This window comes from Protopterus annectens, chromosome 14.part0 (genome assembly GCF_019279795.1).
Source record: "Protopterus annectens isolate FY-2018-M chromosome 14.part0, PAN1.0, whole genome shotgun sequence".
Taxonomy (NCBI): Eukaryota; Metazoa; Chordata; order Ceratodontiformes; family Protopteridae; genus Protopterus; species Protopterus annectens.
Genome location: NC_056748.1, coordinates 481,414,762 through 481,428,258, shown reverse-complemented (window position 1 = coordinate 481,428,258; position 13,497 = coordinate 481,414,762). Strand labels below are relative to the sequence as shown.

Here is a 13,497-nt window from a genome sequence, read left to right as displayed (position 1 = left end):
AAGAGTAAGGCACTCTGGTGTGGGTGCTTTCCTAAGGGCAGCTGAAGCAACAGCGAAATGAAGCTTAAGAGTCTTAATCCAGCAATTCTGAGAGGATGGAGGATGGTGTTACCATATCAGGGCTGCCTCATGCAGTCCCGATCAAAACCTGAAACATTCTAGCCACAAGGCAAGACAACTGATACACTTGTAATAGGTGACTATCGTCAGGCACACTGATGTCCCGCTCACCAGGCTGAACAAGGAGAAGGTCACGGTGAGCTGCTTGTCGGGCCCTAGGATCCGCCACAACACACGCACTCAGGTCACTCCAAGGCAAGTACAAATATGACTCAGTCATTGTCCATGTTAGTGTGAATGACCTGAGATGTACCTCCCTGGACTACATGAAAAGAGACAAGAGGAGCTCTCTGAGCATGTAGCCCAGGCCGGTATGACCCTGACCTTGAGTAGCATCTTACCCTCACCAAGAATGATGCCACAATATGAAGACAAGATGATCAATTTCAACAATTGGCTTAAGTATTGGTGTCATTCAAAGGGGATCAAATGCCTGTCAGCCTGGGATGACATGCTCGACAAGCTACAATGCTTCACTAGGGACAGCTTGCACCTGTCACCCCCGGGCTTTCGGATATTGGCAAAGGCTCTTGCTACCCCCATAGTGCCTTTTTTAGGCAAGGGTCAAAAGACAAACCCACCTCCATAGGTATCACAAGGGATATGAAACTAAGAGTAATGCTACTCAACGCCAGAAGTCTAAACCTCAAGATGCATGCACTTGAAACTCTCCTTAGCATGGAGAACATCAATATCTGTGCAGTAACAGAAACCTGGTTCATGGCTCCTGAGAGCACCCCAGCACTACCAGGTTATACCTCATACCATGCTTTTCGGCCCCAAAACTTGGACCGAACCACAAAAGGAGGGGGAGTATCAACATTCGTCAAAGACACCCACACCTCCAGGTTGGTGGCACAGCACGAAGCATCACAGACTATCCATGTGCAACTAGCAGTGGGTAAAACTGCCGTCCAGTTTACAGCATGCTACAGACCACCCTCCCAAACCCAGGAATCCCACTCAGCCTTCCTGAGAACACTGGAAAATATGAAGGTCTCTCCAAACACCATTATATTGGGAGACTTCAACTACCCAAACATAGACTGGGAGCATTACTCTAGCTCCAACACCCTAGCCCAAAGGTTCCTAGAATTTATAAACTCAAATGCTATGGAACAACTTGTTACCACTCCCACAAGAGGGGAAAACATACTGGACCTGATCATCACCAACATGGGGACTCTATGCTCCAGACCAGAAGTGTATCCCTCACTGGTAAGATCAGACCATAAACTAATCTCACTGGCTATTCACATCCAGACCCCACCCCCTGTCCAGAAAACCACAGTGAAAAGCTTCTCTAAAGCAAAGCAAATTTCACACTCCTCAAAACCGAGGTACAATCCTTCAAAGCCCCCGGGCCTGTGGAAAACACGGCCCAGACCGCAGAATCCTTTATAAACGCATTCTATGAACACCTTCAGGAATGCATGGATCATGCAATCACAAATAAAACCAAGACCCAATCCTCCAAAGGCAGACGTCCTGTCTGGTGGACCCCAGCCATAAACAAACTATACAATAGTAGGAGGAAGCTACTACATGATAGAGCAAAATCCCAAAAAGGGAAGGCATCTCTGATTAATATTAGCAAAAAACTACGGGCACTCATACGGGCACTCATAAAATTGTGTAAGGCCAGCTTCGAGAGAAAAATTGCACAGGACACTAAGGATAATCACAAGGCTTTCTTTAGTTATGTTAGGAACCTGGGTGGGAATTCCCAGATATGCTCAGAATTAGTCCAAAATGACAAAAAATACACCAAACCCACAGACATTGCCAACATCCTAGCTGACAGGTTCAGCGCAAACTTCTCCACAACCTCCCCACCAAAAGGGCAAATATCTATCCCAGCAGAGTGCTGCCCCCCCCTGACATCTCAGATGCTCAGGTAAGAGCCGCCCTCTCCAAAGCAAAAAACACAGCATCAGTGGGACCAGACGGTGTCCCGGGCTACGTCCTACATGAACTCCAAGAAGAGCTAAACCCAAACATAAAACTACTGTTCAACCTCACCCTTACTACAGGATATGTACCCAGAGTGGCGTACAGCAACAGTGGTCCCTCTCCACAAAGGTGGTGCCTCAACGGATCCTGGAAACTATCGCCCCATAAGCCTGACTAGCTTGGTCTGCAAAGCTATGGAAAGGATCATCATGGACCTCATAAATAAAGATATTGGGGACCTACAGACACTGGATCCTACCCAGTTCGGCTTTGTTAAGGGCAGATCCTGCCTCTTAAACCTGGTAGATTTCTTTGAAACAGTCACCTAGGCCATTGACGAGGGGAAGGTGGTCCACACAGCCTACCTGGACCTTGCAAAAGCCTTCGATACAATACCCCACTCGGGCATTATAGATAAACTCACCAGTGTAAATATAAACCCCTATGTCACTAGTTGGGTTGCAATCTGGCTCAAGGACAGAACCCACATGGTTAGAATTGCTGGAGCCATGTCAGACTCCAAACCAGTTACAAGTGGTGTCCCACAAGGCTCAGTCCTGGGACCTCTCTTGTTCGGTATATACTTCTCGGAGGTACAGGCCAACACGGAAGGACTGTGGCTGACCAAGTTCGCAGATGACTGCAAACTGGGCGCCATAATAGACTCTCCCGCAGACACAAGCATCCTCCAAAAGGGCCTCATAGAAACAGACAACTGGTGCCAGAGCCATGGCCTCAAGCTAAACACCAAAATGTGTACAGTCATCCCCTTTGGCAAAAACAAACTGCCCACAAATTACCACATGGGTGGTAATCCATTAAGTACAGAAGAAGTAATTAGGGACCTGGGGACCCAAGTTGAGAGCAATCTCTCATTTGACAACCACGTGGCCAAAGTTGTTAGAAAAACATTTTATATAGCCCACCTAATCATGAAGGGATTCACATCTAGATCAGGGGAGGTCATCGTGCCTCTTTACTCATCCCTCATCAGGCCCATAATTGAGTACAATGCCCCTTTTGGGATGTACCTTACCAGACACCTGCAGCAACTGGAAAGACCCCAAAAGTACCTCACCAAGAGGATCAAAGGGCTCAAAGAGATGCCATATGCTGCCCGGTTAAAGAAACTCCAGCTCTACTCAGTGGCATACCACCTGCTCAAAGGCGATCTGTGCCTGACGTATAAAGCCATGTCCAACCCGGAATTAATGGACATGCTGCACCTCAGAAAATCCAAATCCCATCGAGCTACGCACTCGAGAAACTTGAACCTCAGCACTGAAATAAATAGGACATGCTGGAGGGACAGATTCATAACCCAGAGGCTTCCTTCACTCTGGAATAAAATCCCAGTCCAGGTTAGGCAGAGTCCCTCATTGACTCTCTTCAAGAGGAATCTTGATGAGTGGATGGGAGATCGTAGGTTTACCCCGGGTATCACTTCTGTGTCACTGTTAGACAGAGGCACAGTATACTAACCTCGAAAAAGGGCATAGCAAAATTAATTTAAAATGGGTGGCGAAAGCCAAACACACTCTGGCTAGGCTTATAAATGCCCTAGGGCAGATAGCCTAGTATGAACCTATGAACAAGAAAATAGTACAGAAGCCTAAACACATTCCTGCATCTCCATTTGCCAACAGACTGGGTATGTTTTGGGCCATCCCCCTCTTTGCCAAATCACCTCAAGGGCCTCTCAAATTTGGGAGCATAAAGGGTGAAACTTTATACCATCTTCATCCGTAACATTTGGGATGGGGCGCTCTGCTAACGAGTCCAAGTTTCTCCTCTTGTATTTGTCCTTCCTAGTGACCCTTGAGAAAAGTCCAGTGAAGACAAAAGCTAAAATGTTGGCAGATACCTAGAAAAGATCCTGCAGAAGTCTTCTGGACCCTCTGTCTTGTCAAGAGAAATGCTGGATGGCTAAATGTGCAATCAAAGCAGAATATCCAGCCAAGGACAACTTCAATGTAGCAACAGATACCAAAGGTAACAAATACAGAATAGTCTGCATCAACGATATAGATCAAACTGCTGAGGCAAAGCCTGACACTCACTACAGCATCCCTGCTACCAAACGCCAAAGCTAGACAACAACAGGAGGTAAGAGAGCCAATCACCTCCAAACTCCAAAGGGGCAGTAGAAGGTGGTAAAGAAGGCAAGCATGTACAAATGTGGTAAATGTAAGAAATGTGTAATGGTTAAGAACATTTCCTGTTCTAGAATTAACAGAAGGAAGTATGTGGCTTTGGATTGTTTTAACTGCTTTCATGTGGTGTGTTTTACACAGTGGGATGTGGACGAGTTCCACAAACTGGTATACAGGTCAAACTAAAATAATGGTAAAAGTCCACATACTAGAGCACTTGGGAGATGTTAGAAATAAGAATATGGGCAGTCCAATTGCTGACCGTGTTCAAAGGGTACATGGGCAACATGTCAGTTTTCAGTGTGATAGCCAGACCACATTTCTTGAGTGGGGAAATTTTACACGAAAATTGTAGGAATCAGAAAGTGGGTACATATTAAATTACAGGACATTAACTCCTAGAGATCTGAATGCAGATATTAATCTAAACATTTAACATATGATTTTTAATAGAATATTTACTTAAATGTATTAAATTTGTTGGTTTAGGCATTTGTATTTATGCATTGTTGCAAGCAGCAGCACTCTAAATATTTGAAACGTTATTTGTCTGCACTTATGGAAAATTGTATAAAAGGCTGCATGGTGTGATGTAATTTATTCCATTGAAGGCATTGAGCCGAGGTACTAGAACACCATTAAAGGTTTTTTTGCAGCTACTGGTTGTTCCATTTGGCTTGTATTTTTTTGTTTGTTAAGAGAGACAACCCTGACAGCTCAACCCACGAAGCGGAGCCAACATGCTCAACTGCAAAAGAATAAACTTAAAAGGCATTAGTTCTGAACTGTGAGAAGCTGAGTCCATTAGCACCATTTACAAAGACACCATTAAAATCAATGCAAAATCCAATTCAAAAAGACAGACTTTCACCCAAAGGCTAAAGGAATTCAACAGTGAAGCAGCGGACACCAAAAGTGTTGACTTAAAGGGCTTTGTCTCAGAGACCAAAATCATATTCTTTGTCAACATCACTGACAAACATTTGCTGCCTTGGGGCACAACTCTGTGTCCTTTGGGTCAGTACAAGAATGATAAGTGAAGAGCACTGGGAGGACACAGAAATGGTGCCTCTGCCTGACCTTATACCATGGACAGAAGAGGTAAGATACATTTTTTGCTTTACCTTAAAAAAAGGCTTCCTTTTTTTTTCTCATAGTCAAGGAATAGAATCACTTAAGATATAATCTTGGTGTGGAGTCAAGATACCTTTGCACTTTAAAATCAGAAACAGGTTGGTTAGAACTAATGCATGCCCTCTGGCACTTAGCAGCCACTATCCACTAAAACTAAGTATGCCAGGATAAATGGCAGAAGACTGCTGCTCTTCTCGTCTCGGACTCTTAGTGCTAGGACCTGGACTGGAATTTCTTGCTCTCAGGCTTTTCAGTCCTACATCTTATTTTTGTCTTGCATCCCTCTTTATAATAATCCTTTTCCTACTTCTTAGACTTGGCTCAAATCATTACTGATTCAGTTCTTGCTGTCACTGAAGATGACCCAAACAGTAGGAAGACAATGAGTCAGAAGCAAAAGAACTTCTTACAGTTCTAAACTGTTTTATTTTTCCTCTCCAACAGTAAATGTGCAAAGGATTTACAATATCACAAGATAATAAATGTCTTTACAAAACTGCATGAACCACAGCAACTACTTCGAAAATATTAAGACAAGACAGTAGTTAGAACACAGTGTAGTGTGTAAGATGATCAAAATATATCAAGGCTTAGGGAAGGGCACAGAAGTATAGTGAAACTTTTCCTGAAATTAGAAACAAGTTGACTAAGACAAGATGTGAATGACCCAAAATAAGGCAACAATGTAAATGAGTAAGGCTAAACAGAAAATGAGTAAGAACTACAAAAAATTTCAACCCAAAATGCACACAGTTCTAGATGAGCAGGACCTCAGGCCATTTCCCCAAAACTCGCTAACAGCAGAAAAAAAATATGTAAAGGAAGCTCTAGTGGCAGAGCACTACAGCTGAAAGTGCTGAGGCTAGTATTTATTTATTTTATATTTGTTGACCGGGCTGGTCCAACTGGATATATGTCCATTTTCAGTGGAGGCCCGGGGAGAAAAGCTCCTCGCTTCAGAATAGTATATACAAGACAAAGTTACACTGCAAATTTTTGTCTATGATAGTTACTTTCCTTTTGACATACGAGTATCATGATTCCTATTAAAAGAGAGCTAAGGATGTAGGTACAAAGATGACTAAAAATGTAGGACAATATTAATAGTACAGTAAACAGTAAATGTTTAAAACAATATAAGCAAAAAGCACACTAATTGAGCAATAAAGTCACACATTATTTGCTAGTAAACTATGTAAGATAAAAGTACACTATTGAGCAATAAAGTCACAAATATGCTGTTTGCTAGTATACGATAGTCATTTAAAATAGAACACTATTAGTAAGTATAGTGACATGCACAGTACTGTTAGTATAGGATTAACTAGCTTATGCTGGTATGTAGAGAAATGTCAGGATGCGAAATTTCAAGTGCCATGCTAAATAAGGGCCTGCAGCTTAAAACCACTGTACTTTTGTGTTTAAAACTAAGTTACTACAAAAATCAATCTGAAAAAATACCTTTAATGTTTGCATTGCTGTAGAAACAACATCTGTGTGGGGGGACAGGAAGCAGTTCATGGCAGCAGAAAAAAAGCGGGGAAGGTGGCCAAAGCACAGATCACTCTGCAGCCTGTTACAGGAGAAATAGAGATTAAAACATTTGCAAAAATAAGCATACACAACACACTGTTTATAAAAGCTACTAATTTCATGTAGTTCATATCTTACAGAAGCAAAAGAACCTACTGCTTTGATGGCTAAGCAGATAATATTCTCTCTTCCCATAACAACATAAAATAGGATTTATATCAAATGAAACTATTACAACTGTACTCAACCATTCCAAGCTAAGAAAAAAAGAAGTTATGTCTTACCATAACGTTCCATCTGTGCTGTTGATCTATTCTTGACTTGTGCATTACAGATCTGATCTTCAGACCTTATCCAGCCGTTATAAAGCTCACATTAGACAAAAATATCTCTGAAACTGCTAGTCTATCCACAATGCACTTCGCCACATTACATCAGATCGAGTTTGCTATTATGCAGAAAAAAAGTTCTATAGAACATGACAGAAGTCTTGTTGGAGGTTATCCCTTAAAATAAGAACCCAGGACAGGATGTCACTCCATCAGAAGTCTATAGAACAGGGCAGACCGGAGGGACGCAAGAAAAGTTGAAGATAGACAACACAGATGGAATGTTATGGTAAGACATAACTTCTTTATCTGATGTTGTCAATCTTCATCTATTTCTGACTTGTGGGACACAGTCCCCAGCTACCTTACATCTTGGGTGGCCTTATCCAATTTGCAATGAGTAATAAAGGTATGTGGATCAGCCCATGTTGCAGCTGTGCAAATTTCTGACAGAGAAGCTTTAGAATGAAAATCAGCAAAGGAAACTAAGTTAAGTTTCTCGTAAATGAGAGATGCAATTCCTTAACCACTTGGAAAGAGTCACCTTGGATACTGGTTTGGCCAAAGTTGCACTGGCAAAGGACACAAATAACTGGTCAGATGATCTTAATTCTTTAGTTCTGTCAGGGCAGACATGTAATTGCCTGTGTACATCCAGATGGTGCAGGCAGTGCTCACCTTTATTTGAAAATGTTGGAAAGAATATAGGCAAATCAATAGATCGGTTCATATTGGTCGCCGATGTCACTTTATGAAGGAAAGTAGGGTTCGTTCTGAGTGACACTATCTTTGTAGAAAACCAAGTATGGAGCTGTAGAGCATAAAGCCTGTAATTCAGAGACTCATCTCACTGAAGTGACAGCTATGAGTAACAATGTTTTCCAAGAAAGAAATTTTAAATCACAAGTCACTGCGGGTTCAAATGGTGGTAAAGTAAACAACTGTAACACAAGGGTTGGATTCCATGGCAAAAGAGGGTCTTCGAAAGGGTACTTTAAGAGGATTGTGCCCTTAAGAAAAACCTTACAAAGTCTGCAAGAAATTAAGGATGGAGCCCTGAAATAGTTATGGAAATTTGAAATAGCTGCTAAGATAACCAGGATGGTGGAAGCAGAAGCTCCTTTACTAAAGACAGCAGATAGAAACTCCAGAATTTTCTCTACTGATGCTGAAAAAGGATCCAGACCACTGTCTGGAAACCCAAATAAAAAATCTCTTCCATTTACTAAGCTACAGACTCCTAGTGGATGATTTATGGGAAGCCAACAAAATGTGTCATACAAGAGAAGGAATACCATTAAGCCCGTCAGCTCCCACAATTTGGAGAAACCAAGCAGTCCGCTTGAAAATCTGAAGATTGGGATGCACTAGTCCCTGGGGGTGGGACAAGAGATCCAGAACTGGGTCCGGAATCCAAGGGCAATGTAGTGGAGGAGGCCAGAGGAAGGGAAACCATATATGTCGAGGCCAGTAGGGAGCAATGAGGATCACTGCTTCTCAACTGAGCTGCTTTTAGAAAAAGGGGGCAGGGGGAAAGAGTAAAGGGGACCCGGGGGCCAATCGCAGAGAACAGAGTGCCTGGGGAACTTCCCCTGAGGGGGAATTAGGGCAAATTAGCTTCTGCACTTGTTCTTCAGGGGTGAGACAAACAGGTCGAAGCAAGGCTGACCTCAGTGAAGAAAGATTTTCCTTCGCTACTCTGGAAATCAGCAACCACTCGTGAGGCATGAGGATGCATCTGCTTAGTTTATCCGCAATCAGGTTTGAACTCCCCGGGATGTGCATTACTATCAGAAAGCAGTTGGAAGTTTTAGCCCATTGCCACACTTGAAGGGCTTCTCAACACAATGGGTAGGACTTGGTTCCCCCCTGTTTGCTGATGTACCAGACAACAGGCATGTTGTCCAACTGTATAGCTATCATCCCTTGAGGTAAAGCAGAGTGAAATGCTTGAACGGCAGAAGCACTGCTCTTAACTCTAGAACACAAACGCAAACTGGCCTTGGAGGGGGACAGAGTGCCTTGGACAGTCTTCCTGAGATGATCCCCCCCACCCCACTTGGGAAGCATCTGTGGTCACTATGGCCTTGGGCCGAGGGGAACAAAAGGGAGGCCTAGAAGAATCTCCTCTGACCTGCATCCACCAGGATAGGTTGTTCTTGCATTGGCTTGATATGAAAACTAAATGGTTCATAGGGTGGGTTAGAATAGTCCATTGGTTTGCAAGTAATCATTGGAGAACTCTCACGGAAATTTTGCCAACAGAACCAATATGATTGCTGCTGCCATGGAACCTAATGCCTGCAGAATTAGACAAGCAGGAATTTTGTTTGAGTAAAGAAGATGAAGGACCTGTGACTGAATTTTTTTAATCTGCGCAGTGGAAGAGATACTATGCAAGAAACAGATGTACTTTGTTTCATTGAACCTCATTTCACTGAATTTCATTTCACCCTGACCACATCACTGAAAACACAAATTACTGAAAAATCATTTCACTGAATCTTACTTCAATGAACTGAAGTTGGTATACATGGCACTGTGTACAGTACTGTAAAGCAAGTACAAGTTATATGCCCTTTTCCTCACTGTAGTGCGATCCTGGAATTAGTATATATAGTTGGGGGGGGGCTGTAGGCCCCCATTTAGTTTGAGAACATATTGTCTTCTGGAGAGAGTTAGTCATTGATGTTGTAAGTATGCATGTCTATGGTTTAAAATGTATTGTTTTGAAGTTTTCATTAAATATAATATAAAACAAACTAGGAAGGGGGCCATGGCCGCCACACCACCAATGTGGGGGGCTGTGCCTGCCACACCACCCTAACTATATATACAAACTCCAGCATCGCACTACATTGGGAAAAATGGCATATACCTTTCACTTGCCTTAAAGTACTCTACGCAGGGCAATATATACTAACTTCAGTTCAGTGAAATGAGATTCACTGAAGTGATTTTTCAGTAATTTGTGTTTTCAGCAATGTGGTCGGGGTAAAATGAAATTCAGTGAAATGAGATTCCATGAAACAAAGTAGACCCTCAAGAAACGGTGTTGAGGCGAGCTCCGATAAATTCCATGTCCTGAGAAGGGGTCAGCTGAGATTTTGCAGGCTTGACCGTATGGCCAACTGAAGGGCTAGTTTCAACATGTAGTCTGGAGTTTATAGAAGTAGATGCTTAGTGGGAGCAGTGAGGAACCAGTTATCTAAACAGACAGAATCTGTGCAGCCTCAGACATGCTGTAACTGCTGCCATACATTTGGTGAACACACTGGGGGCTATGGTGAGACTAAAGGGCAACACTCTGAATTAGAAATGACTGGCTCCCATTCGGAAGTAGAGAAAGTTTCTGGAGCGTTTGTCCACCTTTGTGTGGTAATGTGCCTTGAAAGTCAATAGAGCACATCCAATAGTCTTTCTCTAAGAATGGGAGAAGAAAATGAACCATGGCCATCTGGAATTTTGCTTGTTGGATGAATATGCTTAGAATACGGAGATCTAAAATGGGTCTCCAGTCTCCTGTTTTCTTTGGCACTAAAAAGAATCTCGAATAAAAACGGATCCTAATTGGTCTGGTAGGACTTCTTGGAGGACTTTTCTAGCAGCTTTTATATTTATATTGCTGCTTGAACTCTCTGACTGGATGTAATGTCGGAAAGTCTTGCAGGGGTTGTCAGATAAAAGGTGAAGAGAATTAGATAACCTCTGGAAATAATCCTTATCACCTAGGCATCAGTGGTTATGTGTCGCCAGGCATTGGAGTGCAAGGAAAATCTTCTCCCGACTGCTTCCAGAGGTAAGCAACTAGGCCCCCCTTCAGGAGCACTGACAGGGTTGACCAGAGAACGAATCCCTGGAACCCTGATTGTGTGGACAACCCCTGCCTCTAGGACATTGTCTTCCACTAACTCCCCCCTGTGTCCCGAGGGGAGTCCGAGCCACTTGCGTCCTGAAAAGGCCTCTGGGAATTCTTGAACCACATCTTACCACTCCTTCCATTCCTGGAATAGGATAGTTTAGGAGTGGAGAAATGTACGCCAACAGCAGACAAAGTCTTTCCATCCTTTTCACACCTGAACCGAGCTTCCTTTACTTTGCGACCAAACAAGGAGGACCTGTCAAAAGGGGGGCACTGACAAAGGAAGATTTGAATGGTTCTGCAAACTTGCACAGGCGCATCCAAACGTGTCTCCAAATTGCAACTCCTGAAGCTGCTGACCTGGTTCCCCCTTTGGCCGCATGTGCAATAAGCCTCATGGACAAGTTCAAGATAGTCTCTAGGACCATTTGGGAGGCCACTTTTTCCTGGACCCCCCCCCACCACCACAGTTCCCGCCAGGGTATCTGACAGCTCCTTGACCAGATCCCTTTGGAGCCTAGTGAAAGTGTGCCAAGAAGTTCAAGGACCTGATGGAGAAGAGACCCGCCCCTCCCAAATAGTACAGTTTTGTACCTACCATAAATGTAGATGTCCGATAGATATGCAACTGCAGTCATAACATATGGGTTGTCCTGCCTCAGGCAGCCCTCGTTCGGCCGGATTCCAAAGTCTGGGTCAGACGTTGGCTGATGTCGCATTTCTCTCCGACATCAGAGCGGCTGGAGTACATAAGCATCAGCCAACGCCATTTTCTTCAGTGTTTCTTGCCCCAGATGCCAGGTGCCCTCCAAGGAAGGCTGTAATCAAATTGGAAGACAAAAACAGGATTCCAGACAAATAAGTAAGCAATAAACAGATACACCATAACAGATATCCCCAGCTAAGAGAAACAGGGATAGGAGTGGACCCAAGGCATAGAGGGGTATGGAGGGAGGGAAAATCCGACTGCAGTTGCATATCTATCAGACATCTACATTTATGGTAGGTACAAAACTGAACTATGTCCTTCAAGAATGCAACTGCAGTCATAACATATGGGTTGAATACCATAGCTTACCTGGGGGAGGAGGAATGCTCTAGGAAAGAGATGGTGTGGCAATCAAACCCTGCAGGACTGCCGAAGCAAAGCCTGCTCTGGATCTGGAATATAAAGGGAGATTGTAGTGTTTGGAGAATGTATGCACGGAGCTCCATGTAGCAGCTTCTAGAATGTCTTTTGTAGGCACCCCTCTTAAGAATGCTGTAGAGGTGGCTGTAGCTCTGGTGGAGTGTGGTCTGACATTGGCTGGAACATTCTTCCCATGGAAGGAATAACAAAATCTGATGCAATGTCCAATCCATTTTGAAATAGTCTGTTTGGAAATTGCTTTTCCTTGTACTCCAGGGGCGTAAGCTACAAGAAGCTGATCAGACTTCCTACTGGTCTTGGTTCTGTCCAGGTAGTAGCGAAGTTGTCTGTGAATGTCCAAGGTATGCAACAGTCTTTCCCCTTTGCTCTCAGGATTGGGGAAGAAAGTAGGCAGGTGAATAGCTTGATTTAAAGAAACCCTAGATACCACCTTTGGCATAAAAGTAGGGTTGGTTCTTAAGGAGACCCTGTCTCTGTGAAAGATTATGAACGGTGGTGTTGCCATTAGGGCCTGTAGTTCCGAAACCCTTCTTGCTGAGGTAATTGCCAACAGAAAAGCTGTCTTCCATGATAAAAATTGTAAGTCCACTGAAGCTGCTGGCTCAAAGGGAGGTAGAGTCAGTTTTTCTCGGACAAAGTTGAGGTCCCAAGCTGGCACTGGAGCCTTTCTTGGTGGCTTAATGTTCTTGATTCCCCTGAGGAATTGCCTTAACAAAGGATGTGAAAACACAGGTGGATCAGTGTTATATCTAGCTGAGATAGCTGAAGCATGTATCTTTATGGAAGAATATGAGAGTCCATTCTGTAGCATATCTGCCAAATATTCCAGGATGAGTGGGATATTCAATAATGATGCATCATGTCCCTTGCTGGTATTCCAAATGCTGAATCTCTTCCATTTTGCTAAGTAAACCTTTCTGGTGGATGGTCTTCGAGCTTCTGTTAATATCCGCTGAACTTCCTTGGAGAGAGACAGACTGAGGTTATTCATGGGATCTCCCAGGCTGTTAGCTGCAGTGTCTGAAGGTTTGGATGCACTGTTTTGAAGTTGTGTTGAGTCAAAAGTAGGGGCCATTGGGGAAGGGCCCACTTTTTGTTGTGGCATATGCTCCGTAGTAGTGGGTACCAGTGTTGTCTTGGCCAGTCTGGAGCTATTAGGATCCCCTTGGGCCTCTCTGCTTTGATCTTTAGTAATACTGTGGTCATCAGTGGCAGAGGTGGGAATGCATAGATTTTTAGAAAGTTCCAGTTGAATGAAAGAGC

The 13,497-nt window shown here is 43.5% G+C and overlaps 1 protein-coding gene across 1 annotated transcript in view; it reads right to left on the bottom strand.

Annotated features, from left to right (window-relative positions):
• The window catches only part of RRP12 (ribosomal RNA processing 12 homolog), a 1,805,151-nt gene that overhangs the window by 1,388,595 nt on the left and 403,059 nt on the right, over positions 1 to 13,497 (bottom strand). The window contains exon 13 of the mRNA XM_044056239.1: positions 6,822 to 6,933. Coding sequence (XP_043912174.1) covers positions 6,822 to 6,933 — 112 coding nt within the window. The remainder of the gene's footprint in view (positions 1 to 6,821; positions 6,934 to 13,497) is intronic.